General features: G+C 38.7%; 1 protein-coding gene across 1 annotated transcript in view; it reads left to right on the top strand.

Moving 5' to 3' along the window:
• The window catches only part of PTPRZ1 (protein tyrosine phosphatase receptor type Z1), a 102,851-nt gene that overhangs the window by 27,819 nt on the left and 47,711 nt on the right, over positions 1 to 27,321 (top strand). The window contains exons 3-10 of the mRNA XM_059816096.1: positions 8,558 to 8,737; positions 10,983 to 11,134; positions 12,612 to 12,707; positions 12,965 to 13,031; positions 16,506 to 16,663; positions 17,434 to 17,584; positions 25,553 to 25,737; positions 26,438 to 26,564. Of these exons, the coding sequence (XP_059672079.1) occupies positions 8,558 to 8,737; positions 10,983 to 11,134; positions 12,612 to 12,707; positions 12,965 to 13,031; positions 16,506 to 16,663; positions 17,434 to 17,584; positions 25,553 to 25,737; positions 26,438 to 26,564 (1,116 nt within the window). The remainder of the gene's footprint in view (positions 1 to 8,557; positions 8,738 to 10,982; positions 11,135 to 12,611; positions 12,708 to 12,964; positions 13,032 to 16,505; positions 16,664 to 17,433; positions 17,585 to 25,552; positions 25,738 to 26,437; positions 26,565 to 27,321) is intronic.

Raw genomic sequence — 27,321 nt, 5'->3', positions numbered from 1 at the left:
TTATTTTCCTAGGTGATAGCAACATAATAATGCACATGTTTGGTAACAGGAAAAAGGGCCCCTGTGGTATACCACCACAGGACTTTCAGGGAACTAAACAGACTGCTCATTAACATTTAGTGGTCCAGGAGGGAGGAAGGCAAGAGGGAAGAAAGGGAGGAAAGGAAGGAAGAAGGAAAGAGGGAAGGGAGGAAGTGGAGAGGGGGAAGGAGGGAGGTCATACCACAGCAGGAGAGAAAAGGAAACCGTATTGATTTTCTCAGTGAAAGGCAATATTGTTAGATCTGTTGATCTGTTGAGAAGCTGAGAAGGAGGAAATTACATGCTCTCTTTTAAAATTCGTTGTTGCATTCTGTTTCTGTACTAAATGCCTGGTTCTGCCACCCAAGATAATTTCTAAAATACAGCAGGGTCTACCTTGTAATAATGAGGACTGAAACGCGAAGACTGTCATAGTGCAATTCATTAGACTTAGATGGTGATCTGTACTCTCGTAAAAATAAGGTCTCTTGCTGTCGAAGATGGGTTTCATTGTGTTCATCTCCTGGGACTACATCAGCTATCAGACAGATGCTAAATGCTGCACTTGAAGTAGATTATTGCTTCCTTTTTCTTTGCTCCAGCTGATGGTCCTTTAAAGTGCATTTTTTTTTGGTCTGTTTAAAATTGGTGCAAGCTTTGAGTCAACACAATCTTTATCATATGCAGCCATTACATTTCTAGTAGAATGGTACTTGCATGATATGGGGCAGAGGGAGATACCTCCATAAGCTTCATTTATGCCCCTGTTCACCAATAGAAAGACGATATACATCCACTTCTTCTCTGTGCAGTAGCTGTAAGTTTGGAAGTAAGCTTTACTTCCAGGAAGTACAGCTGAACTGTGATGGGGCTGTACAATGTTGGAAAGCTGTTGCTTTTATTTTGCAAATCAGGGTGGCTTTAGAGGCCAAAGCCTGCGATCATCCCATTTTATTCTCCCTTCCTTGCTAGCAGTATGCCAAACAACTCAAAAACAGGTGGGGAGTCCTCTTCTTGTGGAAGACCAAACAGGCCTTTGACATTGCCATGACACAAAATTGACAGCTAATTCTGTAATACCCAGCATGAAAAAAAGTGCAACTGTAGGGTATATGAAATGAAGTCATAGGCCATGTTCTTCAGCTCTAGCCAAAAGGCATTGCCTATTTCTTAGCCTAAAAGTGAGTCAGCCTAAAAGTGAGTCAGCACCATGTATTCCAGTTCTGTTTTCAGCTCTGGTTATTTGTGATCTTGGAATGATCTTTGTCACTCAACAGTGTTGTATTCAGTTTCATGATCTTAAGTATTACTAAAGGCAAAGGAAATCATTGCTACAACCTGAATTCCTCAGAGCAAGGTTTAGAAGTATTCAGGGCTTCCAATTAGGGCTTCACACATTGTCAAAAATGAAATAAAAGCAGGCGGAAGAATATGTTTCTTTTTTACTGGACATTTTCCCATTTGGCACTGTACCAAATTTCCTTCCTTCATATTTACTTGAAAAATATAGCTTAGATCTTAACACTACATTCATTACAAAAAATTACTTGGCAAGTTTTCATTATATATTGCTACATGATTCTCCAGCAGCACTTATATGCAAATTCAGGAGCAATGGGACAAGAATTATAGAAAAGAGGTCTCTTAAAAGGTTGACTGAGTTTCTCCCATAATCCTTCTCCTAGTCTAAACAGCTATCCCATTGAGTGTGCTGCAAATGGAGCATCAGTGATAATCTGTATTTCTGTGGCATAGAGGAGTTTGATTATATATTTTCTAACTAGCCTGCAATGGCCAGATTTATCAGGGGATGAAAGAAGGATAAGAGGAACAGCAAACAGTTGCTATATTGAAAGAAAGCTGTCCATTGGCATTTATCCTCCTACGCATTTTGCTCACTAATTCACTTAGTCTGACTATGAATCATTATCAAACTGACTCCCAGGAAGAAAAATCACCAGACAGCCACTGTATTAGTAATACTGATTACAGTTTTCCGTTGTATCTCAACAACTGTAGTTTATTCTATCTGATGGGTTTTTTTCTGTGGGGAAAAAGCAGAAGAACAAAACATTTTTCTCACCCAGTTACTTTTTGGTTATTTTATTGAGCAATGTCTCGGTGACTGTTGAGGTGAAGGAAGCATAAAGTTTATGTTCAAAGAAATAAACAAAAGATGAAAGAAAGATCCGACAATCTGAAGATAACAAAATGTTTTATCAGAATTTTCCTGACTCATCTTCTAAGTTAGATTTTAATAAGAGGTAAGTGGTCCAACATATTTTAGATGAGGAACAGAGAAGATGAACATACCAGAGTTCAGCTGAAGACAGGTTACTGCTGTGCCATCTTTTAGGGTATTCCCCTCAGCAAAAGTCTGTATTTGTCTGTGTTTATACAGTACATACTGGTTTTTTTGTGTGCACATGCGCACAATACACAGAATGCAATGTAGGTATGCTGATACTTAGATACAAAAATGACAAATAAGGCACTAAACAAAATAATAGATTAGATGTTTTAGCTTGCTCGAATGCATCTAGTTGCAAAGCAGCTAGAATTTTTTGTTGATTCTGTTCGCTTTATTTGAAATATTATACCCTACAGTAAGAAAATGTATTGCATTCATTTCTCTGTCACTGTATGTGTGCCAGAAAAATCCATGGGATAAATATATTTGGCTCCTGCTCATTTAAAAGCAAGTTACTTTATTAGTGTTGAACTTCGAGGCTTCAAATGCTATTAAAGTTTTTTGGAGTGGCAATCCAGTTACTCTGTGGGCTGATTCTCTTTAACATAAGCAGTATAATTTCATTTTTGAACACTTGACCTAGATATTGGCAAGCAATCCAGTCTTGGAAAACCCACAAGCAATTAAATCACTGAGATGGTCATAATAATTGGCTAAGCCCAAACCCGGAAGACAAAACTCCTTCTCTGTGGTTGTAACTCCGTCCTGACAAGTAATTTCACCTGTTAAAGTCTGGGCTTTTTCAATCTGAAGGATTTTTATAAACTTTATGAGACTGATCATGAACATCTTGGGGGGATGATTGGGGGTTTTGGAGAGGAAAAACACAAAACCCAAAAATCCTTACAATGAAGATCAAGATGAAGCAGAAATGTTGTCTTCTACTCAATAATACGCAAAACTTAAACCTTCCATTTTTTTGATGACCAAAATGTTTCCCTAGAATGCAATGTGTTATGCTATGGCCTTTGTAATATGAGCTATGGTAACATTCACAAGATTAGTATTGGCAGTACTTCTCTCTTTGGGCCAGTAGTGCACTCATTCAGAATGTGAATTGAAATCATTCTTCTGCCTTGGAGGGTTAGAGACTGCATTGTGCAACTTTTGGTAATAAGCTAAATGCTATAGCTATTAATGGTGTGAAGCATCCTGACGTTTGTTGATCTCCGTCTCCTCTAAATAGTGAAGCAGAAATAAAGTGGAAAAAAAAAGAATAGCTCTACAGTTTGGTGTTCAGAGCAGTATTCATTGGACATCTAAATTTAAACTTTGTCCCAGTATAAGTACCTACATCTTTTCATGGCCTTATTTCTGATTTCTTATTTCTTAGATAAAATGTGTTTGCTCTAAAAAAAAAACCCTTGAAATCACTTAGCACTTCAAAGTGGTAAGTCAATAACATTTCTGATAAGGCAAATCCATTATTAACAGTCCACACAGAGGCGATATCCTTCATCTCCTGTATGTGTCTAATCTATACTTATAAAAGTAATGATATCATTGTGAAAGCAAAAGCTGATGAAAAATGGAGAGGAAGAAATTAAGTAGAGGTAAAGAATCTATCTCTCTTTTCTGCTGTCTTTCATCTATAACATAAACCCTAGGGTTCACATCAGTTTAAATCATGAAATAATAAACAAGTTAGGAGCAATGGAAAACCTGAATCAGACCTATGATTTTTTTCTGTACTACCCATTATTGCCAGTTTGAGAAGCAGTGTTTATACTCTGTAACTGGTTAGAGTCTAAAACTTACGTGGTCTTATATTGTATCCCTATTTCTATCTGAACAGTAAATATCTAACAGTGATGATGTTAACCTCCCTGTGTTTCAAAGCTTACGCTTGTGAAGGAAGTATTGTTTCTTCATCAATATTTAAAGCATTTCTTTTTCTGTAACTGTCATTAAAGCTAGAGCTTCTTACAGTTCTTGAGGGAGCACATGCTAGAGGTATGCCCATTCATGAGAAACATGATCGTAATAAGAGCTCAGAATGCAAACTCTGTGATTTCAAGAAAATAGTTACTAAAGTGAAGTGCTGGGAAGTAGAATTTTCCAAGTAAAACATATCTCCACCCTAATGCAACTTTCTGACATCTTTATTAATCCCATAAAGCCCAAAGCGTCATTTTTAAGATCGTATTTCTTCTACATCCATATTCAGTACAAAGAAGAAATGCAGAGTATTTGTTTCATGTCTTCAGAATACCATTCATGGGATTTGAGGTTTGCATTTTAAATTCTTTGTGCATATTTTCCATTGATTTAAAAAGATATCTTCCATTTTTCATAAATTGTGTATTACATTCAGCCAGTACTGATACATGGTAGTAAACAGCAGTACTCATAATGAAGGTTTACAGCCCAGCAGACACGCACGTAGTAGCATCTGAGCATGCTGAGAAACCCCTCTCCTGGCAACTTGCTGGGAGGACCACAGCCCACTCAGCTTCACAGCTTGTCTTCAGTCCTGCTCACTCCGCTTGCATAGGATACCAACACACACAGAGTTGTTTCACAGATGCTTTTCTTTCAAGTATTTTTACAAAAGTCAGAAGTGCAGTAACACCTTGTGGGCCAGATCTTCTAAAGACAGCAGTGGATAGAAGTGGAGGACGAAATGAGAATTGGATGCTTGTTGCTGGGATGGGATCACTGGGGCTAAGGATGAGGAGCAGAGTTAGGTATGAACATCTGCTAGAAAGAAAGGGTAGGAGAATTTTCTTCGGATATTCTGCCCCGGGGAAGAGTGGTAAAGGTTATGGTATAGGTAGTCTTCCATTATCTTGTAATCTGCTGTGTTCAGGCTCATTTTCCTTCATTGTGAATTGTGAGTTGCTTCTCCAGAGCTGACAGTTTTGACAAACATTGCTTCCTCTGTGCACTCTTCAAGACAGATCATGCACATTTTTGTTCTCCTCAGATTTCCAAAGCACAGTTTGGGGGAATTCATTTTCGAAGCTCAGTTTCAACAATATTTTTCAAAATGGCTGGCACTGCTTTGATTTATGATTTCCATCATAACACCTACAGTAAAACAATCTGCTCTTGTTTAAAAACATTTGGTTCTTTTGCTTTTACTTTGGCTTTCTGCAAGTCATGTAAACTGCAGCAGTTTTACCACCTGCTGCCTACACTGGCTGCATTTACATTAATGCTTTAGTTCAGATCAGGAGTGGACTCCTGAAGCAAACCTCCTGGCTGCTCCCCACTTGCCAAGCTTTGGTTCGCAAGGTAGAGTTGTCTCACAGTGTGTGACATGGGTTCGTCAACTGGTATTAAACAGGAGATGTGCTGCAGGAACGTACCTAATGCACTTCAGCAGCCGATGGGCATTCAGCCCACGGGACCAGACAGAGCTAGGCTGAGGGAAAAACCTTCTGAAAGACATATGGTCCGCAACCCCAACTGTTTCACTCTATAAATCCGCTCGTATTCACAGAATCACAGAATCATTAAGGTTGCAAAAGACCTGTAAGATCATCAAGTCCAGCCATCAACCCAACACCACCATGCCCTCATTTATTTCTGGCAATACTTATGAAAAGCTTCACATCCAGAGTGAAAGAACAAACTTCCTTAGTCGGGCCACAGCACCTCTGTACTGCCTACAGCCAGCATCGTACGTAACTCCGCGTGCCCTGGCTCAGGACACTGTGATGGATTACAGTGTTGGCATGACATTGTCTCTGGGATGAGCTAAGATTGCTATTATAATTAGCTTCATGCTACAAATTTGTTGTATTACACACTGAGACACAGACAGCAACTAGCAAGTCAAAGAATTTACATTCTACGTAACAAAACCACAAAATATGAAACTATGAAAGTTGGAAGGAGATTATAGTTTCTTTAATTTTAATGTATTTGTTTTTATTGAATGTGATAATGGATAGTAGGGAATTTAAAGGGAAGGTGCAAAAATGGGATAATGACATTCATCAAAAGAAGCATGGAAGAAAGGACCCAAAAGTACACTGGTGGGAGAGAGAAAACAGTAGTATTTTCAATCAGTTCTAATGTCAGTGGTGGAAAAAGCGGAATAAGGAAAATGCATCTTGGGAAAAGATTCGTGATGATGTTCTGAAGGAGAGACTGCAGGTGAGCAATGGGAGTGGGTATGTCAGTGGAAACAGAAAGGAGATTTCTACTGCCTTGGGGTAACAGCAGGAGCCTGGGGAAGTCTTGGGCTGTGGCAGAAGGCAGGAGCAAAAGAAACAGAGCATGGAGTGGGGAGCGCAGCCTAACTCCAAGGGATGGCCATGGGCAGCCAGCCCAGCCCAAACTGGCAGAGACTTTCAAAAAGAGTTTGCTGCAGCTTGGAAAATCACTGAGCTGGCTGAAAACAGACCTGGAAACAAGGGCCTGTCTGCAAGGATGCACAGGGCAAGCTGAGAATTGTTATTTCTGTTCTGTCTGACCCTGTTTGGAGGCTTTTCTGTTTAAAGTTAATGATTCTAATTTATATTTAAATAAAATTGGCTTTCTTGGTTTTTAAAGCCTTCAATATTTGTTAGAAAATTCACTATAGAAGATCTGAGCAGATTCATCTCCAAGTTTTGGTTGACTTGGGCTCAGAATTTCTTAAGGGAACTTTTGAGAGTAAAGGCGAAATATTAGCCACTCTTTTGTTATGAAAAGCACTTTAGAAATCAGGATATTGCATTATTTATCCAGGTGATAAACTGTAACTGACAGCTAATGTCCAGGACAAGTGTGACTTGAGGAGAAGCTGGAAGCTTACCCCATGTGCCATTCCCAAGGGGACCACTGCTTGCTTGGTATGGGGCTCTAATCCCCACCTGCAGGATATTCAGATTCATAACCCTGTGACTTAAACTCATTTTGGTTTGCTTGGCTGTTGTGCCTAACAGTTTCCAGAAATAAATGGGTTTATATACTCTCTGACCTGCAGTAATTTCGATGCAGCAAGGTGATACTGGTAACTTGCTTGACTTGATACTTGTTGAATAATTTAGCTCCGGTTTGTTTCTAGGTAGCTAGCTATCCAGATGAGCATCTTGTATTACTGCCTATTGTCATGGTTACAGGACTGGCTGCATCTCTTCTCCCCTCTCTGTGTTTTCTGAGTGCAATATGAGGGCTGTTCTTGCCTGGGGTACAATACAGCAAATCTTCTGCTGACAGACTTGGATGTAGCGCAACGGCCTGTAAATGAGCACTGGCTCATTTCAACATGTGTAATAGAATTCAAATGTGTGCATTGGATGCACTAAAATTAGCTCTTAACTACTAGTAAGTGGGAAGCTAACTGAAGCAGTTATATTTTCTTAGGTCTACACAGTCAAGTCTTGGTTTTAATTAGCCCTCTGAAGTGTCACCAGAATTCCCTGTCAGGAAAAAAATACTTATATGTGTGCAAACACATAAACATACACAAAATATTGTATTGTTTATGTTACTATATTATATACACAAAAGATTCTCAGAGCAGCTGCTAACCTCTCACGCTGATCTGTAGAGTACTTGAGCATTTCTTATGGAAAATAATCACTCTTTGGTGAAGGACATGCGGTCTGTGTCATGTTGTCTATGTCTGAACCGGCCACAGTGAAATGCCATGCAGCCCCTGTGCCCTGGGGAAGGTGCCTGCTGCAGCACAGGACCTCCTGGCTGCTCTCGTCCGGCAGCTGCAAAGGGAGATGGCTGGAGTGTGCGTGCATGGCCCTCCATGGGCAAAGCCGGGCCATGCAGCCAGGTTCTCCAGCCAGAGCATCACTAACCTTCTTCCTTTTTCAGGGTAGAATCACTTTACCTTTTTCCCTCTGTGTAAGGATTTTTTAAAAGATCTTATCACTTTTATTTATTTAAAAAAATTATTGGATGGCTGACTTCATTGGTCAGAAGGAATGTTAATGACATTCGTATGATTAAAAGAGTTATTTGGAAAGGAGGGTTTTGCAGTAATTCCCAAATTTTTTTTAATGCCAATTTCTTTCACCTGAAAGCTTTTTTTTTCCCCGCCCTGTTTTATTTATTATTTCTGTATATTGTGTGCAGGGGGTTTTTGATTGTTTTCTGTTTTCCCTAGAGATTCTTAAGCATATATGTATGATGTCTAAAATGGTCAAAAAGTGACTTAACTGTTAAAGGTGGGATGCAATGGTAGGTGTGCTAAGTATTGCTACAGATGAGGCCTAAAAGAAGGGCAGATACTCTGATCACAGATTACAAACTGTGTTTTAACTTTCCCACATTAAAAAATATATGGATGCCAGTTTAGGATTTAAATGTATTTACCGCAAGTGTTTTGATTTCTAGGAACTTTGAACCAAAAGAACTGGGGAAAGAAATACTCAGCCTGCAATGGTGCCAAACAATCTCCTATTAATATAGATGAAGATCTTACCCAAGTAAATGTGAATCTGAAGAAACTTAAGTTCCATGGATGGGAAAAGGAAACTTTGGAAGATACTTTCATTCGCAACACTGGCAAAACAGGTAAAAAGTCAAATTTCAGGTTTGGAGTTAAAAGAGGTCAGAAAAATTATATAGGACGGACAATCAACCAAGAACTTTTAATGAAACATTTTCATTTCACTTTTCCTTAGCTGGTGCATTCTGAATTTATCCATTTAACAAAAAAAACAGGTGATGACAATAGCCAAGCATAATAAAGAAATCACACAAATTAAAATCATGTGCACAGACAGATAGAGCCAAAGCAATCACATCATTACTATCATCCCATCATGAGCACTTCATTGAAGCTAAACAGTAATTTAGCAAATGATTTTTTAAAAGTGTGAATAAATTACCTACTCATCTGGAAGCACTTCATGGATGAGCTGTGGTTTCAAAAAACTCAGGATGGGATTCATCTCACCTACACAGACACACCTATAATGTAGACACTTGCATCTGAATTACTCACTTAGACTTGTTCTTACAGTCAAAGAAGAGAAATAGGTGCTTTTATGGTCCAATTTGTCTCACCTGTCTTAGAAATGTATTTTAGAAAGAAGTGATTTATGCCTACAAGTGCCTGTTTCTCCCAGCTATAAAAGAAGCTTATGGTGGCATTTACATTGTCAGACAAATCTTTTTGCAACCACTTATAAATCCAGGATAGGAGTAACTAAAAGCTGCTTGTTCAAAGTACTGTTTCCTGTTTTGGTCATAGGTATGGAGGAAGGAATCTCTTAACAACTGTCTTTGACCTTCTACCAGTTCCAGTAGGACCCTTAGATGAGCCGCCTTCTTTTCTTTCTTTTTTCTCTTCTCTTCTCTTCTCTTCTCTTCTCTTCTCTTCTCTTCTCTTCTCTTCTCTTCTCTTCTCTTCTCTTCTCTTCTCTTCTCTTCCTTTTTCTTCCCTTTTCTTCCTTTTTCTTTTCTTCTCTTTTCTCTTTTCTTTTCTTTTCTTTTCTTTTCTTTTCTTTTCTTTTCTTTTCTTTTCTTTTCTTTTCTTGTCATTGATCCTAATTTCCATTCTTGGCCCCATCATGTACATCCTACATACTATTCCACAAATCACTTACTTTCCTGTTGCCCTACTAGCTGAGATAAACAGTGCATTTGTCTTTTCAAGAGATCTCTGAGGAAATATTCTTTAAAGTCCATAAAGGTGAACTGAGCTCTTCCTCATCTACAGCAATTCAAATATTATAAAAGGAACTGCTAAGCTTTGCAGTTAAAATTGCCTTCAGGCTTTTGAGGAAAGAAATGTAATGAAACTGAACTCCATTAGTGCAGTTTTACATTTGCAGTTTTAGGTCAAACAATCCACAATCACTGGAGGTGGGAAGGGCAGATGTGGGGCTTCAGTCTATTCCACCCTGCTCATTCCCTCCAGAAGACAAATGCTCAGTCCCATCTACAGTTTGTGTACAGCTATGTCCAGCTGAAGACCTGTCATCACCTTCTCCCATGGAAAACTGCTCCGCAGCTAAGGAGTCTCACAGACAGGACAGTCCTCCTAGGAACTGGCTAGAATTTTCTTTTCTTGTGTTGCCTCATGATTTGTATCTAGAATTATGATAATAATGGCGGGGGGGGTGTATTTTCCTTTTTGTTAAAAACACAGGTGCTTTCAGGAAGCTATGTATTTCAGGAATTTCTTTTCTTAGACAGTCAGATTGGTGGCTAAGCCAGTTTTCTGAGTTTTTTTGCATAGGTCTGTGGCTAGTTTCAGACAACAGAAGACCAATATAATAGTGCAGTTCATTAGATGACTGTTTTGTGAATTGCAGCATGAAACAAAACATATTTCTCCATGCTAATAGTGAATTACCTCATTTCTTACTTAGTTTAAATAACCAATTTCCTCTCCAATTGCTTATGAAATACAGGGAAATCAATGTATCATATTTACCTTTTAGCACCTAATACTGAATCACAGAATCACTAAGGTTGGAAAAGACCTGTAAGATCATCAAGTCCAACCATTACCAAAAAAAAAAAAAACCAAAAAAACCACAAAAACAAACACACACGCCACACCACACACCACTCTGCCCATTAAGCCACGTCCCACAATGCCACGTCCACACGCTCCCTGGGCAGTCTATTCCATTGCATTACCACTCTCTCAGTAAAGAAATTTTTCCTAATATCCAGTCTGTATCTCCCCTGGCACAACTTGAGGCCATTTCCTCTTGTCCTGAAATACGAGAAACATAGATGCCTTGGCTGTCTTTTATATTGACACTCTGTTTTTTTCCCTCTCTCTCTCTCTCTCTTTTTTCAGTGGAAATTAACCTGACAAATGATTATTATGTAAGTGGAGGTGGGTTAGACACAGTATTCAAAGCAAGCAAGATCACTTTTCACTGGGGAAAATGCAACGTGTCATCAGACGGATCAGAACATAGTTTAGAAGGACAAAAATTTCCTCTTGAGGTAAAGTACAGAATAGATTTTGACAATTTTGATGGTTTGACATTCTGCAAAAGGTAATATTGTTTAATAAATACCTTTGTTTATCACTTGATTAAAGTCTATTTGCAAATATAAGCATTCACTTAAAACTAAATAAATAATATTTAAATGATGCATTTTAGAAGGGCAGCATAAGGCGTAATTCCGTGGCATGTTGAGAATGTCTAAACTGCATTTTCACATGTCTTCTAAGATGACATTAGAAGTCACTTCTGCTAATCTGACAAAGTTCAAGCTCCCACTAACAGTTAAGCTCCTATGAGTTTGGCCCATTATATTCCACAGCAGTTGGTTGTTTAAAATGTAAATGGACTTTTCAAAGCTTTGCTGAGAGCCCATGGGAGCTGCTGGGCCTTACCAAGACAAAGCGCGGCCCATGTCACTGGACTGGAAAGAGCTGGCAGCGGTGTACCAGGAGCCCCAATGTGACAGCAAGTCCTGGGTGCGGCTGCATTCGCAGGCAGCCAGGCCAGCATACTCCTGGCTGGTTTGGCAGAAGAGTTTGCAGCAGCATGGGGATCGGGTGGAGGAGAGGAGCAGCTCTCGCAGAGATCCACGAGGGCACTCTGCACACCAAATGTTTGTCCCTCAACATGGTGTTGTGATCATTTTCTAGTTAAAAAGGTGTCATTGTGGCAGGCAGCCGTGCTGCTCCTCACTCCGAGCACTTTGGACTTCTATGTCACAGCAAAGCAATAGAGCCAAGATTGTCCTATACTCCGTGGAGAGCTGTGAGCCAGGAGCTTTCCCTGGGCAGTGTCCTTTCCTTTACCTCATTAGCCATTTAAAAATTCCGACTCACACTCCACCTGTCTTACCAAGGCATCAAAGAGAATATTCTCTTCTGCCACCATCACATGAAAAGCTAGTAGGTGCAGGACACTCCCCCATTCATGTTGGTGACCCGGCACTGGAGGAGATTTCCCAACTGCACCTGGAGAAAGAGAGGAAGGGGTGCAACAAACCCAATGCCCATGACAGCAGTCAAATGTGGGCACAAAATACCTGGTAATCTTTTATTACCAATGCTTCTCTATACTTACTGCAAGACAGATGCAGTAGGGACATCTTGTCTTATTATTCATGTTTTACCACTGTTTTCAGGATTCATCTCACCTGAGTACTCTAGGTTAGATGTCCAGTATCAGCAAGTTATCTCAGCTTACTGTATTATCCATGGAGAGTGTTGTGCTCCTTGAAAGGATAACTCCTGCAAACTTAGCGGTTTTCCAAGAGAGGTCATTTTTAGATAGCTAACAGCTGATGAATTCCATTCTGTATCTTCAGATAATGCATGTGAGAGAGATAAAAAATTCATATATTTGTAATTAAATTTATTGCTTGGACATTTTTTCTCAAAAGGGAATATATATAACTGAATTGATTGATTTTTTTAATTTTGTATATATATAACATTTGAATATATTTTTATTTTCAGATGCAAATCTACTGCTATGATGCAGATCAGTTTACAAATTTCGAAGAGGCAATTAAAGGAAATGGAAAGTTAAGAGCTTTATCAATTTTGTTTGAGGTAAACAAAGTATATTTTTGTGTCATTAAACAAGCTTTGAAACACGGCAGATGTTCAAACTGAATTTAACTGGTTCCAGTGTGTGATCACTGAGTTAAAAATTTTCATTTATCTTTCTAATTTATTCTTACAGAAAAGCAAATGGGCAAAATACATTTGCTCTGCTTTAAATCATCTATAATTTTGGTGGTAAACTGCAACTTTCAATTTTTTTTCATGAAGCCTGTACTGTTAAAATTGCAATTTCTTTTTAACAGATTGGACTAGAAGATAATCCAGATTATAATCCAATCATTAATGGAGTAGATAGTGTTAGTCGTTTTGGTAAGTCTACCTCCGTGTTTTATTGATTACTGATTAGACTAAATTCCATTTCAGTGTAATTATGAAACCTTACAGACATCGGGGAGCATGGTTCTCCAGAGCTCAGCCACATCTGTTTTGTTAGAAACAGCAAACGTCATCTGGGTAGACTAGAGAGCTGGGCAATCACCAACTGTATGAAATTTAACATGAGCAAGTGCCAGATTCTGCACCTGGGACAGGGAAATCCTGGTTATACATACAAACTGGGGGACAAGAGGCTGGAGAGCAGCCCTGCAGAAAGAGATCTGGGGGTTTGGGTTGATGGTAGGTTGAATATGAGTCAACAGTGTGCCCTGGCAGCCAAAAGGGCCAACTGTGTCCTGGGGTGCATCAAGCACAGCATAGCTAGCCAGTCAAGGGAGGTGATGTCCTACTCTATGCTGCACTGGTGCAGCCCCACCTCAAGTACTGTGTGCAGTTTTGGGCACCTCAATATAAGAAGGACATCAAATTATTAGAATGCGTCCAGGCGGCAGCAGAGGGAGAGGTGCTGATCTCCTCTCTCTGGTGACCAGCAATGGGACACAAGGAAATGGAATGAAGCTATATCAGGGGAAGTTCAGATTGGACATTAGGAAAAGATTCTTCACTGAGAGGGTGGTCGGTCACTGGAACAGACTCCCCAGGGAAGTCGTCACGGCACCAAGCTTGTCAGGGTTTAAGGAACATCTGGATGACGCTCTTAGTCATACGGTTTAGTTTTAAGTAGTCCTGCGAGGAGCAGGGAGTTGGACTTGATGAACCTTATGGGTCCCTTCCAACTTGAGATAGTCTATGATTCTACGATTTATTTACCCCAACACTGAATATTTGTAACAACAGCAGTAAGTGTAAATGAATAAATATAACTATCATGAGGAATTTGCAACTCTTTAAATGCTAAATTAAGAGAAGTGTCTGATTTATTCTTTGAGTTTTCTTAATCATACATTTCTGGATTTTTATATGTGGCTGGAAGCCAAATAACACTGTTGCAGCCATCCAAGATGTGTCTTACAAGACTGTATGAATATCAGTATTCAGTAGACTCAGCAGAGATTAATTCTTTCTTCAGTAGCTCCTGTGTAAATCTGAAATAATCCAATTATATTATATTTGTACTAGCATTATTCAAACCAAATGTTGACACTTTGGAGTTTTAGAATTCCTTGCGGTTTCACATCAGAGCGCATGGACTTCAGGGTGGTATATGAGGAGATCTGGGCTCTGTTTCTAACTCAGTTTCATGGTGGCTTCACAGAAGAATAAACATGAACGAGCAGTGTCTTGAAGAGAGCTATTTTCTTACCTCATGGCCATGACCCGTTAAGTAAATGGCTAACTTTGTCTCAGTTTTCCTATATGTAATGATGCTTGAGCTTTGTAAAGCCCCTTAAGATCAATAGGTTGAAGTGTAAAAAGCTGTTAGTCCACTATTTTAAAAGCTTTCAAAAGTATGACACTAAAATCAAGATTGTTTTTCTCCAGAAAACAAACACCATTCAACAAATATAAAAGGGAGCAACTTTCATAAATTACAAAGGCAGAGGAGGGGGAAATACAAAACAGTTAAGATTCATTATCTTTGTGTGCCATCTTCTGTGAAACACAATGGAGAACAAGTAATACATCAAGGCAGATACTGTCCTACAGCCTTGGAAGGAGCTGTAAAACTATCAGCAGCAAGATTCAAGATACAGCCGCTACACAGCACTTCAACAAGTAGAATATAATTTTCTTGAATAAAATGCAAATGAGCTCTGGAAATTCAGGTCATGACTTAATCAAGTTGTTCCTCCTGAAGAAAAGTGAATAGCACACAATCTGTCCTTGTCTCCGATGTACATGATCTGTCCTTGTCAGTCATATCTGCATTGTGCTTCTTCGAATCCCAGTTGCTGAGTTCTCAAGCTCTGCAGAGGAGCAGTCCTGTTCCTTCCAGACAAACTCTCTGTTTCTCATGATTCTTTGTAGGTGTTTGATTTTAGAATCTAGGCTGTCAATCACATTAAAGGGCATTTTAAAATTAAAAGTTGCAAGATGTATGGCAGGATTCTTACTATAAATAAGAAGTTTCATGTCCCCAAGCATCTATATAAAATGGCCTGGCCATTCATTTTTACTGAAGGACGAATGCGTTAACTAGACACATACCAGATAGCAGTGATAGCTTGTCTGAAGGTTGACTAACATGTTGACAGGAGAAATACAAGGATGGGCTTTGCTCGACACTGCTAAACGTTCCCCTTTCATGACACATGGATAAGAGAGAGGGGAGGAGCCAGCTCTTAAACCTTAACTCAGTGGAACAGTCACTGTACAGAAAGAAAGCATCAATGATTTGTAGTAAACTGTTAATGTAATTTGCTGCTCTCACCAAATTTGTAAGGAATTATAAAGACAAAGACAGGTGATAAATCTGTACAGGGCTCAAGAAGTAACATATCTGTAAAACCACAAGTTAATACACAGTCTGAAAATTCATTAGATATTCATAAGTGAATACTTATCAAATAGGGAGAAATTTAAAATAAGTAACTTTAGATTGAAATAAGGTATATAAGTATCTGCATAATTCCAAGGTATAAAAAACAAGTATTATTTTGGATGCACCAGACAATAAGGCAGATAATTGTCACCAGATTGATAATTGTCACAGACTAAAAAAAATCTGCTTTGAGGAAGTTGGTACCATTTCTGCCAATTTCTGTTGCTGGACCCTACTGCCATACCAGCACGAACTTAGCTTTCTGTGGATGGACTCCCAGCAATTCCTCATGCATGCTCCCAGCTGACAAGGTACCAGATAAATTGCTGACTTGAAAGACATGACACTATTTTCACAGGACTCTCCTGGAGGAGGTCTTTGCATCCTTCTCTGCTTTGTGTAAAGCTTTAACAGTTTTTCACTGTACTATCACCATTTAAAAAAACCCCTGATCCACAGAAATTCTGCTTCTGTGGTCATGAGTAATATAACTCTCAGGTCTAACATGGCAACAGTTCCCCAGGCAGTGATTTTCTGCAGAGGTTAAGACTTGACCAAATTCAGGGAGAGTTTGAAGCCATGTCATGAGACCAAGAACACAGATTTAACATATTATTTCTTTGAAGTTCATGTGTGAGACAAAGATTTGGCATCCTGGACATTTACAAGTAAACTTACAAATTCTTGTGAAGCAATGTCCTGATTACTTTATTTATTACTGGAGTAATTCATTACACCTTCCCAAGTAAACAAAGTTGGTTTTGAACAATACTTACTCAAACTAAATAGAGAAGGCTCAGCAATTTATTTGTATGCTAGTCTCTCCAGAGACCAAATTTTGAAAAGCCTCAAAATTAGCATGCTCCTATAATGGTAACTCTTTTGGAGAGTGTGATTTCTATGTATTCATTGCTTCTGCAGTATTTTAACTATCTGACTCTAAGTTTTTTTTTTTTTTTTTTCAGGAAAACAGGCTGCCTTAGAACCATTTATTTTGCTGAACCTTTTGCCAAATGCAACAGACAAATACTACACTTATAACGGGTCTTTATCAACTCCTCCCTGCTCTGAAACGGTTGAATGGATTGTGTTTAAAGATACCATTAGTATTTCTGAAGACCAGGTAATTTGTTTAATGTATTAAAACCAAACAATTGTACATAATACCAAAAAAAAAGCAGTTGTCATGTATGTGGTATTAGGAAAAATTTCTTTACTGAGAGAGTGGTGAGACACTGGAATAAGATGCCCAGGGCAGTGGTGGAGTCACCATCACTGGAGGTGTTCAAGGAACGTGTGGACGAGACATTGTGGGACATGGTTTAATGGGCATGGTGGTGTTAGTTGATGGTTGGACTTGATGATCTTACAGGTCTTTTCCAATCTTAGTGATTCTGTGATTCTGTGGTAGAAGCTCATGGCTTTCATTGCCAGCCCAACAACCTAGCTTTTATTTTATCTAGTTATAAATTTTTCATGCAGCCATTAAACTAGAAAGCATATATATTACTTGAGTGTGTTATCTTTTCCCTTTTTTAGCTCAGGACTAGATTCTGAGTTATTTCTTATCTTAAAAGAGAGTAAGAGCACACTTCCTAAATCTGCAGGCAGTCTGGACTTCTTGCCCAGATAAAGAGGAGTTCTTTCTATATTGCCCCAGCTAAATGGTGGTGACTGGGCAGAGCAAAGCTCCAAAGCAGAGTGGTTGAGAAATACAGGTGGAATAAAGCATTAGATATACTGCTGGTACAGAAGAACAAAAGTTCAGTGTCACCCAGGAGAGCTCAACTGGGAGACTTTACCCAACGTCTTTTCCCCAGGGTTTTTGCCTGTTAGCAGAATCTGGTTAATTTGTCATGACTTCTGACTTCTTTTTTTCCTCGCCTCTTCTAGTTAGCTGTATTCTGTGAAGTCCTTACGATGCAGCAGTCTGGCTATGTTATGCTGATGGACTACCTGCAAAACAACTTTCGAGATCAGCAATACAAGTTCTTTGGGCAAGTGTTTTCCTCTTACACTGGACAAGAAGAAATTCATGAAGCAGGTATGTACTGAATAGTCATTCCTCTCTTCACAGGCTGAAAGACAATTTTCAGTAAAAGATTCATCCTAGTATAAAGATACTAATTTTAAATTGTGTAGAAAGTAGCATGCTGTATTATTACTCATAAATCTATCACTTCAGAGAAAAAAACTAGCAATCATAAAACATGTCAGATTAAATGGAGTGGAAAATTAAATGCTTGTCTTGACCAAATGTTCAGTGAAGATCACGTCAGTTCAAGCTTTCTTGCACTGCCCTTTTAATGTGTTTCGGACTTAAACAAAGCTGCCTTTTCAGGGACTGCAGTAGGATTTTGTTTTACAAACCTATTTGGTTCTTTGTTGTGCAATATGAATGCTTTTCCAACAGAGGCTGAAGTGAGGTCACCAAATTCATTTCATGTAGTCTGCTGAGAAAGTGATAGATGGAGAGAATCCCAGAAGCCGGCTTCTGTTCTCTGTTTTACCTAAAACCTCAGGGAAGTTTGTGAAGATTATATGACCAAAACAGTACATTATGTAGTGGGAAAAAAGATTTAGCACTGAATATGGAAGTCGATGATTTCTATACTCACAAGCACAGAAGAATAAATAGTAAACATCTAATTTTGGGACATTATGTTGCTACTTGGGTGGAGATACCTGTAGATTCTTAAACTCAGTTGCACTGAACTGTGCTTAACTAGACATAGACAGATGACTGAAGCATGTGGTGTTCTCCAGATTAGAAAGAAATGTAGTTTCATTTTAGTTCGCCTTGGTTGGGTGGATTTTTTTTTTCCTACTGGAAGGATCCTGTGTATGAAAGTTGTGTACAAGCTAGGGGATGTTAATCATTCAGAACTGCCGGAGGGCTGGGTCCCCTGCACAAGTACATCACTCTGTTTTGCCACAGTGCTGCACAGGATAGCTTTACTGCTTCATTTCTATAACCAATGACACTTCTGGTATGACCTCAGCTTGTCATGAACTCCTCAGATGTGTGCCCAGGATATGAATTTTTTTGCATTGGTCTAAGCTGAGAAATACTTGTTCTGGCAGGGTTTTTTTCTTTAGGTTCTAACTAGCACTTGAAATTTTGAAGCTTGGAGAAGGAGTATGGAATTGAGCTGCAGCAATTAAGACTATTATCACAATTAAATAAATTCCTGTTTCCAAATAGATTTACAATGGACATTGTTGATTTGACCTAACTTAAAGAAAGATTGTCCTTCCCCAAATCCCTCCATTTAATGAAGGTCTCTGGGAGACAGGTTACTGTAATACAGACCACCTTTTCTTAATGTCCGTGTTGTCAGAAGGAAATGAATCTATTTAGTCCTTTATAAATAGGAGTCAATCTACTGTGAAGAAATGTCATAGACAAAGGACCTTTGAAGACAGAGACCAGGAATACTTCTGCCACCTGCAATCACTTTGGCCTTGACCCTTCAGCTCAGTCACTGCAATAGAAGGAAGCTACTTTCAGCTATTCCATTCTAATCTAGATTTCCATAGAGACTGACAAGAAGATGGATAATACTGTTTAAGACAGGCCCCTGCTTCCTTCTGTCCACTCCGTGGGCTGACACCTGAAGGACCTTTCCACATGCTGTCCCAAAGCAGTGTGTGCATTAAAACTGCATAGGAGGTTTCTTCCAACCAGTCCCATTTCTGCACTATATCAAAGAGAGATTCTGTGAATTTTCTCTTATCTGTGAGTTTGGTATCCATACAGATTAGGAAAGAGTGTCCAGTCTAAAGATATTAGGACCCTTTTCTGCATTGAGTTATACCATTTAAAATCAGAAGGCCCTTCCGCTTCATGTAATGATAAAATATGTTGTATAGAGCATCCAAAATCTCTGTGTGCGTAGACTTGTATAATACCAAACAAATGGGTTTCAATCTACTGAGGTTAAGAGAAAAGTGTCCTGCACTCACCTTACTGTGCAGCAAGCACATGTAGTATTTATTCCAAACTAGGTTTTTAAAGTAACAAATTGTAGGTTAAAAATTCTGGTTTGGCCATAAACAAGGAGGAGCCGAAAGGGCTCACAAGAATTTCAAGTCTTCCTGTATATATATTTCACATTTCTGTTAGTATTTATGTACACTATGTAAATGCAACATCATGTATACATACATATACATATTTATGTACACGCACGTGTATATATACATGTACAAATGCAATTATAGGATTTGTTTAATGTAGAACATTAGAGAAACATTTATATTTTCATCACCATTAAACTTAAATGTTAAGATGAAAAAACTGCAACATGAATGCCTAAGTCCCCAAGAGTAAATAGGCTTATGTGTTTCATATTTAATATTGCAAAGTCCTTGTAGTCAACAGAGGAAAAATAATCTTTGAAATCCCTTTAGATGACGAAGAGAGATGGCAAGAGTGGGTCTTACTCAAGTAGATAACTGAAAAATTACTGCATGTTGTGAAACCTAGAATCCCAGTTTTCTCCTGTTGGATTCAGTGTAGGCTCTCATTAGGCAGTAGGATTAACTGCATGATTTATTGCTGTTATTAACATGTGGCATTTCTTAAGTACAGCTAAGTAGCCTCAGAAGGACTAAAAGAACCTTTCTATTCAATTATAAACTAACTTGAGCAACATATTGTCAGAAATTTTCACACAGTCACAACCTCAACGTTCTTGGTGTACAAGCACTACCCTACTGAGGACATGAGAGATACTTAGTTCCCCAAGCCTGCCTAGTGATACATGTAATTTTCCTCTGTAATATGTATGTATATATTTAAGAAAAAGATGATTAAAATAGCTAATCCTTACAGCCATACTTGAGGATTCAACTCAAAAAGCTTTTTGAAATTGTAATGCTTTATCTCCACCAACCTCATCTGGCATGAAAATCCATTTATAATAGAAATCATTGTTTATTCCTATAAACCTGAGAACCATCGTGGTAACTGCTGGGCCCATTACATAACTTTCTATCTGCTCCACTCTTCTCGTAATGCCCTGTGACTAAGTGAGGAAAAACAATTCTTGTTAATATTCCTGGATTTAGTAAAGATAGATATAAAAAATAATGGGTTCTTAAAATTCAAGACTGACAGTATATATTGGTAAAAAGTATTTGTCAATCTGTTTGCCCATGCAAAATGCTACTGTGTAAAGCTCAGCTTACTTTAGTTAAATTCTCTTGCAAGACCAGGGGTAAGGACTCAAGCCTTTACCATTTCACATACCACAGACAACATAAATTAGCTATAACCATTCCCAGTTCTCTCAAGACATTTCCTCTTGTGCAGGATGCTTCATACTGACATGATGTGCTGGGTATCCGTTCCCAGGCACTGGCAGCAGGAGCTGCGGGGCAGCCTCTGTGAGGGGAGGCCGGGGCTGCCCCGTGCCGGACACAGCCGGTTCCAGCCGGCTCCAACCGACCCAGCGCAGGGCACGGCTGAGCCCCTCAGGCAAGATAATGGCGCCTCTGGGAAAACATAGTTAAGAAAGGGCAAAAAGCTGCATGGCAGCGAGGAGTGAGGAAAAAAACTGTGAGAAACAGCCCTGCAACACCAAGGTGAGAGAAGAAGGAGGGGGAGGCGGTGCTCCAGGCGCCAGGGCAGAGATTCCCCTGCAGCCTCTGGAAAAGACCATGGTGAAGCAGGTTGTCCTGCTGCAGCCCATGGAGAGCCCATGCAGCAGCAGGCTCCTGCCAGGAGCTACAGCCTGTGGAGAGGAGCCCATGCAGGAGCAGGTTTTCTGGCAGGATCTCTGACCCCGTGGGGGACCTACACTGTAGCAGTCTTTTCCGGAAGGACTGTACCCCATGGAAAGGACGCATTCTGGAGAAGTTCATGAAGGACTGTATCCCGTGGGTGGGACCCCACACCGGTGCGGGGTAACAGCATGAGGAAGAAGGAGTGGCAGAGGCAAAGCGTTATGAACTGACTACAACCAACCCCCATTCCCCATCCCCCTGTGCCGCTCGGGGTGGGGAGGCGGAAAAGTCAGGAGTGAAATTGAGCCCAGGAAGAAGGGAAGGGTGGGGAGAAGGTGTTTGTAGTTTTGGTTTTGTTTCTCACTATCCTAATCTATTTTAATTGGTGATAAATTAAATTAATTTTCCCAAATCGAGTCTGTTTTGCCCATGATGGTGGTAGGTGAGCAATCTCCCTGTCTTTATCTCAACCCATGAGCTTTTTCATCTTATTTTCTTCCCCTGTCCTACTGAGGAGGGGGAGTGAGAGAGCGGCTGGGTGGGCACCTGGTGGCCAGCCAAGGTCAACCCAGCACACATATCTACTGTGCTGCTCCACCTCCATCATAGAGATAGAGTAGACTAGGAATATTGAAGAACTACTTTTTGCCACACACTGTGACAGGGAGCTGAAAAGCCTTTAAATGTCTTAATCTAAATAAAGTGATTTCATGGCTTCTACAATTGAAAATCTGGATTTAAAAGATAAAAATCTCAAACCCATATTCAACTAAAAGTAGAAAGAGGCAACAAATGTGGGAAGAATGCCCTGAGTTACCCAGTTCTGCCTCACAAATACACCTAGTTTTATTCCAACTGTGTCAAGCTCAGAGAAACTTAAATACAGGCATAAATGTTTTTTTTTATATATATATATATACACACACACATGAATAAGCCAAATTTGGGCAGCTTATAAAGGTCTTTTTGTCAAAAACACAGCCCCAGTAGTTTCCAACAATGATTTGGCTAATGTACCTAGGTGGTCTCTGATGATGCAATTCAGTTTAGATTAAAAACTTGTAAGTCGTATGGGTAGCATTTTATTCCACAGAAGACTAAGCAAAGATAGGTGCATTATCATGATCTGATATGCAAAACCAGCATCTGGGGAAAGCAGAGACCTGAATTCAAGCCCAGCAGGGGCTTGAATAGGTCTCTGACTTCCTGTGAATAGTATTTTCCTGCTTGATACTTGTAATCCAGCTGAGTATCTGTGACTTCAGACTAGTAACAGACTTGAGAACTCCCTTTAAGACACTTTGTCAGAATTTCGAAGTCCGTATCAGAGCAGAAGTCTTTAATTAGGTAAATTGATACATGATCCTCCTCACTTTTCCCAGTCTCTAGAGAGGGAAAATGGGAAAAGGAAGGAGCAAAGTACCTCTGTGTTACTAAGACTGGCACGAAAGGGAATGAAACAGCACAGGCAGGATGACTGATGAAGAGGCATCAGAAGCAGGTCAAGAGACAACAGCTTCAGAAGGAATTGAGGTGAAATAATATGCAGATGACTGTCATGTAGGAATATTGTTGGTCACTGCTGAGATGAACAGGACCAAGCATCTAAAGCAGGAGAACAAAAAAGAATATAACTTTTTTCTTGAAAAAACAATAGTTGGAAGAACCATATGGAAAAGAAAACCAAGTGAAACTGAAAGAAATAATATTGGAGACACCGATCTTCCACCTTTAAAAGTTTTATAATGTTGCTCACTTAGTCTGAATACAATCAGGGATTTCAGAACCAAATTCACTCACAGACAAAAAAAGAGGAAGGAAGGAATAAGGACAGTAGAGAAGAGTTTGGACAGCGAGAAGCTTTGTACTTATACTATGAAAAAGCTTTTTGAGAGTTGCTTTAAACACATTCAAAAAGAAACAGCTGAAGAGTGTTTTGATTCATTAAAAAAAAAGAAAATCCGAGTTTAAGTCATCTGCCTTAATGCTCAGAATTAAGAAGGGACTTGTCTTTGGTGTGCTAATGATTTCCTTTTGCCATCTGGTGGAAATGGGGTGGAATGACAAGTTTTAGGAATCGAATGGAATGTCTACAACTTGTTTGGGTTTTTTTGAATTTGCTCTTCATCAATTAAAATAATTCAGTATAATGAATAAAATGGCGTGTCAGATATGTAGCACAGTAGATTCAAAGCCTGGCAAGCTACAGAATTCAACTAAATTACACAGACTAATACTGCCTCTACCATTAGCTCACACACACAAAAAAAAAAAAAAAGAAAAGAAAAAAAAAATGATGCTTATCTTCCATTGACTAGCTCAGACCAGAGCGGCTCAGAACTGCCCACCTGTGTACAGAATGGAAATTGAGTTTTTCAAAATATTGGCATTTGAGTGCCCTCCTGTGTTCAAGTGGCAAATTGCAAAATTAATGGAAAGGATTTTTTTTCCTTTCTTTCAAAAAATGCAGTATTGTCCACCAAAAACGTTGTAGTATCATGGTGTTTGTTTCCTTTAAAAGAACGCCAAAAAAAATCTACACTTGTTTTCCAAATTAGCTAGACAGTTTGTTTTGCTTGCTTTTGCTAGATACTCAAAGTTTGTTTTAAATGGATTCTGAGATTTGAAAAATGTTTCCTCATTTATTCCAAATAGGGAATGATTATGTAATTACTTGTGCAAAAGTCAAGCTAGTAGTTTTGTAATAAAAATATATCCATCTAATCATTTTAATATGTACAATTTAATTAAATTGTTGAAAGATTCAAAGTAAACTTCATGTACTCTAATCAGTGAGTGGTCTTGACAAGTCTAACAGATGAAATAAAGCAATAGAAATGAAGTAATAAATGAAGGAATAGACTGAACAATATGCCTTTTCAGTACATGTGAAAGCACATATGAAAGGAAAGTCAGTACATGAGAAAGGAACTTCCCAAAAGCTAGGGCAGGGGCAGATGGCCATTCTAAGCATTTCAATCAAAATGCAAAAACTCTGCAGTTTCAAAGAGATAAGAAGACGGATTTATAAAAGGAAATGTCAGGGACCCCTGGCCTTCATTCTGAGACATCAGAACAAATCTAGTTGCTGTGCTCTCAAGTCAGGAACCAAAAGTTAGTGACCACTTTTGACAGTCATCCCTATTCTTCAGTGCTGTGTCTGAAGACATGGTTCCCTGCACCAGCAGAGGGGGATGATGAGAGCAAGGAAGGAGAATGAGGTCTCAGCCCAAACCCAAACCAGCCACGAATGATGCAGCTGTATATGATGTTGCTTTATTTTTTTGTGTGTCACAACTTACTGGTTATTTTTCAGTGAGCTTCAGCTAAATAATTTAAATTTTCTGCTAATGTAATTTTTTCATACAGGGTAATATACCTTTGACCTTGTATATTATTTCTAAGCTACATGCAGGTACCTGGACAATTTGAAAAACAGATGGCAGAGTCTCAGTAAATTTCTAGCAAACTGGTCATCAGTACATCTATATGTCTAGAAAATTATCAGAAGGTTCAGCTTACTTGAATAAGATGAAAAGGGTATTGGAAGGGAAAGGCCGGAAGTTGTGCAAGCATAGCTGCTTGACCAGGCTTCTTCCGGAGTGCAGGTTCCAGGCTCCCAAAGAAGGTGTGCATGAGCCAGGCCCAGTACTGCCAACGGTCTGATCAGATGGCTTCAGCAGATGTCTAGATGGTGCCTTAAAAATATAATAAGATGAAATCACTACCTGCTAACCTAATTATTTCTTAGCCTTTCCCTATTTGCCTTTTGTCTCTTCTTTAGGTACTATAAAAAGATTCAAACATCCTTGAGAGGAAATTCAAGTGTGATAGGTTTACCTTTAACCTTTAAGAACAGCCTACTATAGATTACAGTCTATTACAGCTGGTGAGAGAGTGTGCAGCTCTTCTAATGCTACTCTGATAGACCCATAAAGACAGAGTAATAGAGATTTTTAATCGCCAGGGCATATATATGAATCTTCATGTTTTCTGTTTTATATTTTATTTCTTTGGAACTGGCTATTAATACTTCACAAAATACGGTATTAAAAAGGGGGAAAAGGGGGCTTAGTCCTCAAATTAACTTGCTTTTGAAAATCTGTGTTAAAATACTGGTTCCATTTATAGTGCATGACATCTCAGATACTTTAATGGAAAGCTAAAAATGTGGCAAATGAAAGACTTGCATTAATTTTCTTAGGGGGTAGCTCAAGATCTTAGTAGAGTCATTTGTACCATTTAATAAATATCATATTCCTTCCTCTTTTCTTTCTTCCAGTTTGCAGCTCAGAACCTGAAAATGTTCAGTCTGATCCAAAGAATTATACTAGTCTTCTTGTTACATGGGAAAGACCGCGGGTTGTGTACGACACCACAATTGAGAGATTTGCTGTCTTTTATCAACAGCTGGATGGAGAAGACCAGACTAAACATGAGTTTCTGACAGATGGGTATCAGGACTTGGTAACTGTAAACTCTTCAAGTTTTATACAAAGGGGTGATGGCAAAACATTCACTGTTAATTATCTTAAGGGATTAAACAGTAGCTGCAGCTCACAGAAGCTGTACTTCATTTTTTGGCTGTGAAGCCACAAAGACAATAAAAAAAAAAAAAAGCCTCTCTTGCCCAGAAGAGAGACAGCTTTTGCAAATTGCTGTTCTGATTTGCCTATACTATCCCCAAAAGTTTATGACCATGTTAGTCTCAGAGCTCCTTAGCCATAAAAGCCTTAGTCAATTAATAGTGATCTGTACTTCATTGCTCACTGATGTGCAGAGAATGACTTACACAAACAACTAATAAGATTCAGTACAATCATACTGCTATAAATATTGTTACTGATTATAGCTTCATGATATTTTACTAATGTGATCTGTTCCTTTTACCCTCTTTAAAGACTTACAACTTATCAGAGATAATGTTACCTAAACTAGTGTTCAGTGTTAAATAATTACATAGTTTGGTATCCTCCATGTAAAAATTCAAAACTTTTTTTTTAAAGTTGACTGAAAAACATTTGTGACAATAAAATGTAAAAAGCATACATTGAACTCCTAGAAGAAAGGATCTTTATGGTTCATGTGAAAAATGTGTTATGAAAAAATTAACATTTCCAAATACGTGATACTTATTTGCAATGATTAAACATGGTTTTTCTTTTAGGGGGCTATTCTAAATAATCTGCTGCCCAATACAAGTTATGTTCTTCAGATAGTTGCTGTTTGCTCTAATGGTCTATATGGAAAATACAGTGACCAAGTCATTGTTGATATGCCTTTAGAGGACCCAGGTAAGTAGTCTTTTGAGCTTAGTGATCATTTTTAGCTGAAAATCTTTATTTGAAGTAGTTTGTTTGCAAACCAGTTAAAATGCGTGACTATCAAAATATGCTAAAATGAAATTTCAAAATCGCTGCAGTTAACCTTCAGCATGTTCTTTGCTACTGATATTTTACATGATGTAATTCTCCATTCCTTGTAAACATTACCTATGAAAGACTGCATGTTAATTTTTTTTAACTCTAAAGAATATTCTGAAAAACACCTACCTGATTTCAAATCTCACAAGTATATCTTTTAGCAGTATAATGTAGGGAAATAAAACCATGTTTGGTATTATTTCTCTGTGGTTCAAGCATCCTCCCAAAATTAACGCATACAGCCAAAGTATTAAGGAAACAAGTAATACAAACCCAATATATGACTTATAAGTCTGTATCAATTGATTTTGAAATTTGATTTCTTATGATTACTTGGAGTTTGATTTCAAAGGACTTGTGGTGATGGAATTCCCTTGCTTCTTAATGCTGCCTCGCAAAAAATCAAAAGGCCTAACAAACAAATCTTACTGATTTCACAGCCAGATTTACTTCTTCCTCCTGCTGGTAAATATGAAATAATTTGAAACTATAGCATGACGCTTGATCTTGTCCTTAATAATTCCTTAAATTCTGTGGAAGTTTTAGCATCAGACCCAGTTCTTATCAAAGTGAATGAGCGCTGTGTTTTTAATTAAGAACCCTGTAATTAGTCATAGGAAAAAATCAA

The sequence above is a fragment of the Gavia stellata genome, chromosome 4 (genome assembly GCF_030936135.1).
Source record: "Gavia stellata isolate bGavSte3 chromosome 4, bGavSte3.hap2, whole genome shotgun sequence".
In the NCBI taxonomy this organism is placed as follows: Eukaryota; Metazoa; Chordata; class Aves; order Gaviiformes; family Gaviidae; genus Gavia; species Gavia stellata.
Note: the sequence above shows the minus strand (reverse complement) of the source record. Positions and strands in the feature narration are given on the sequence as shown.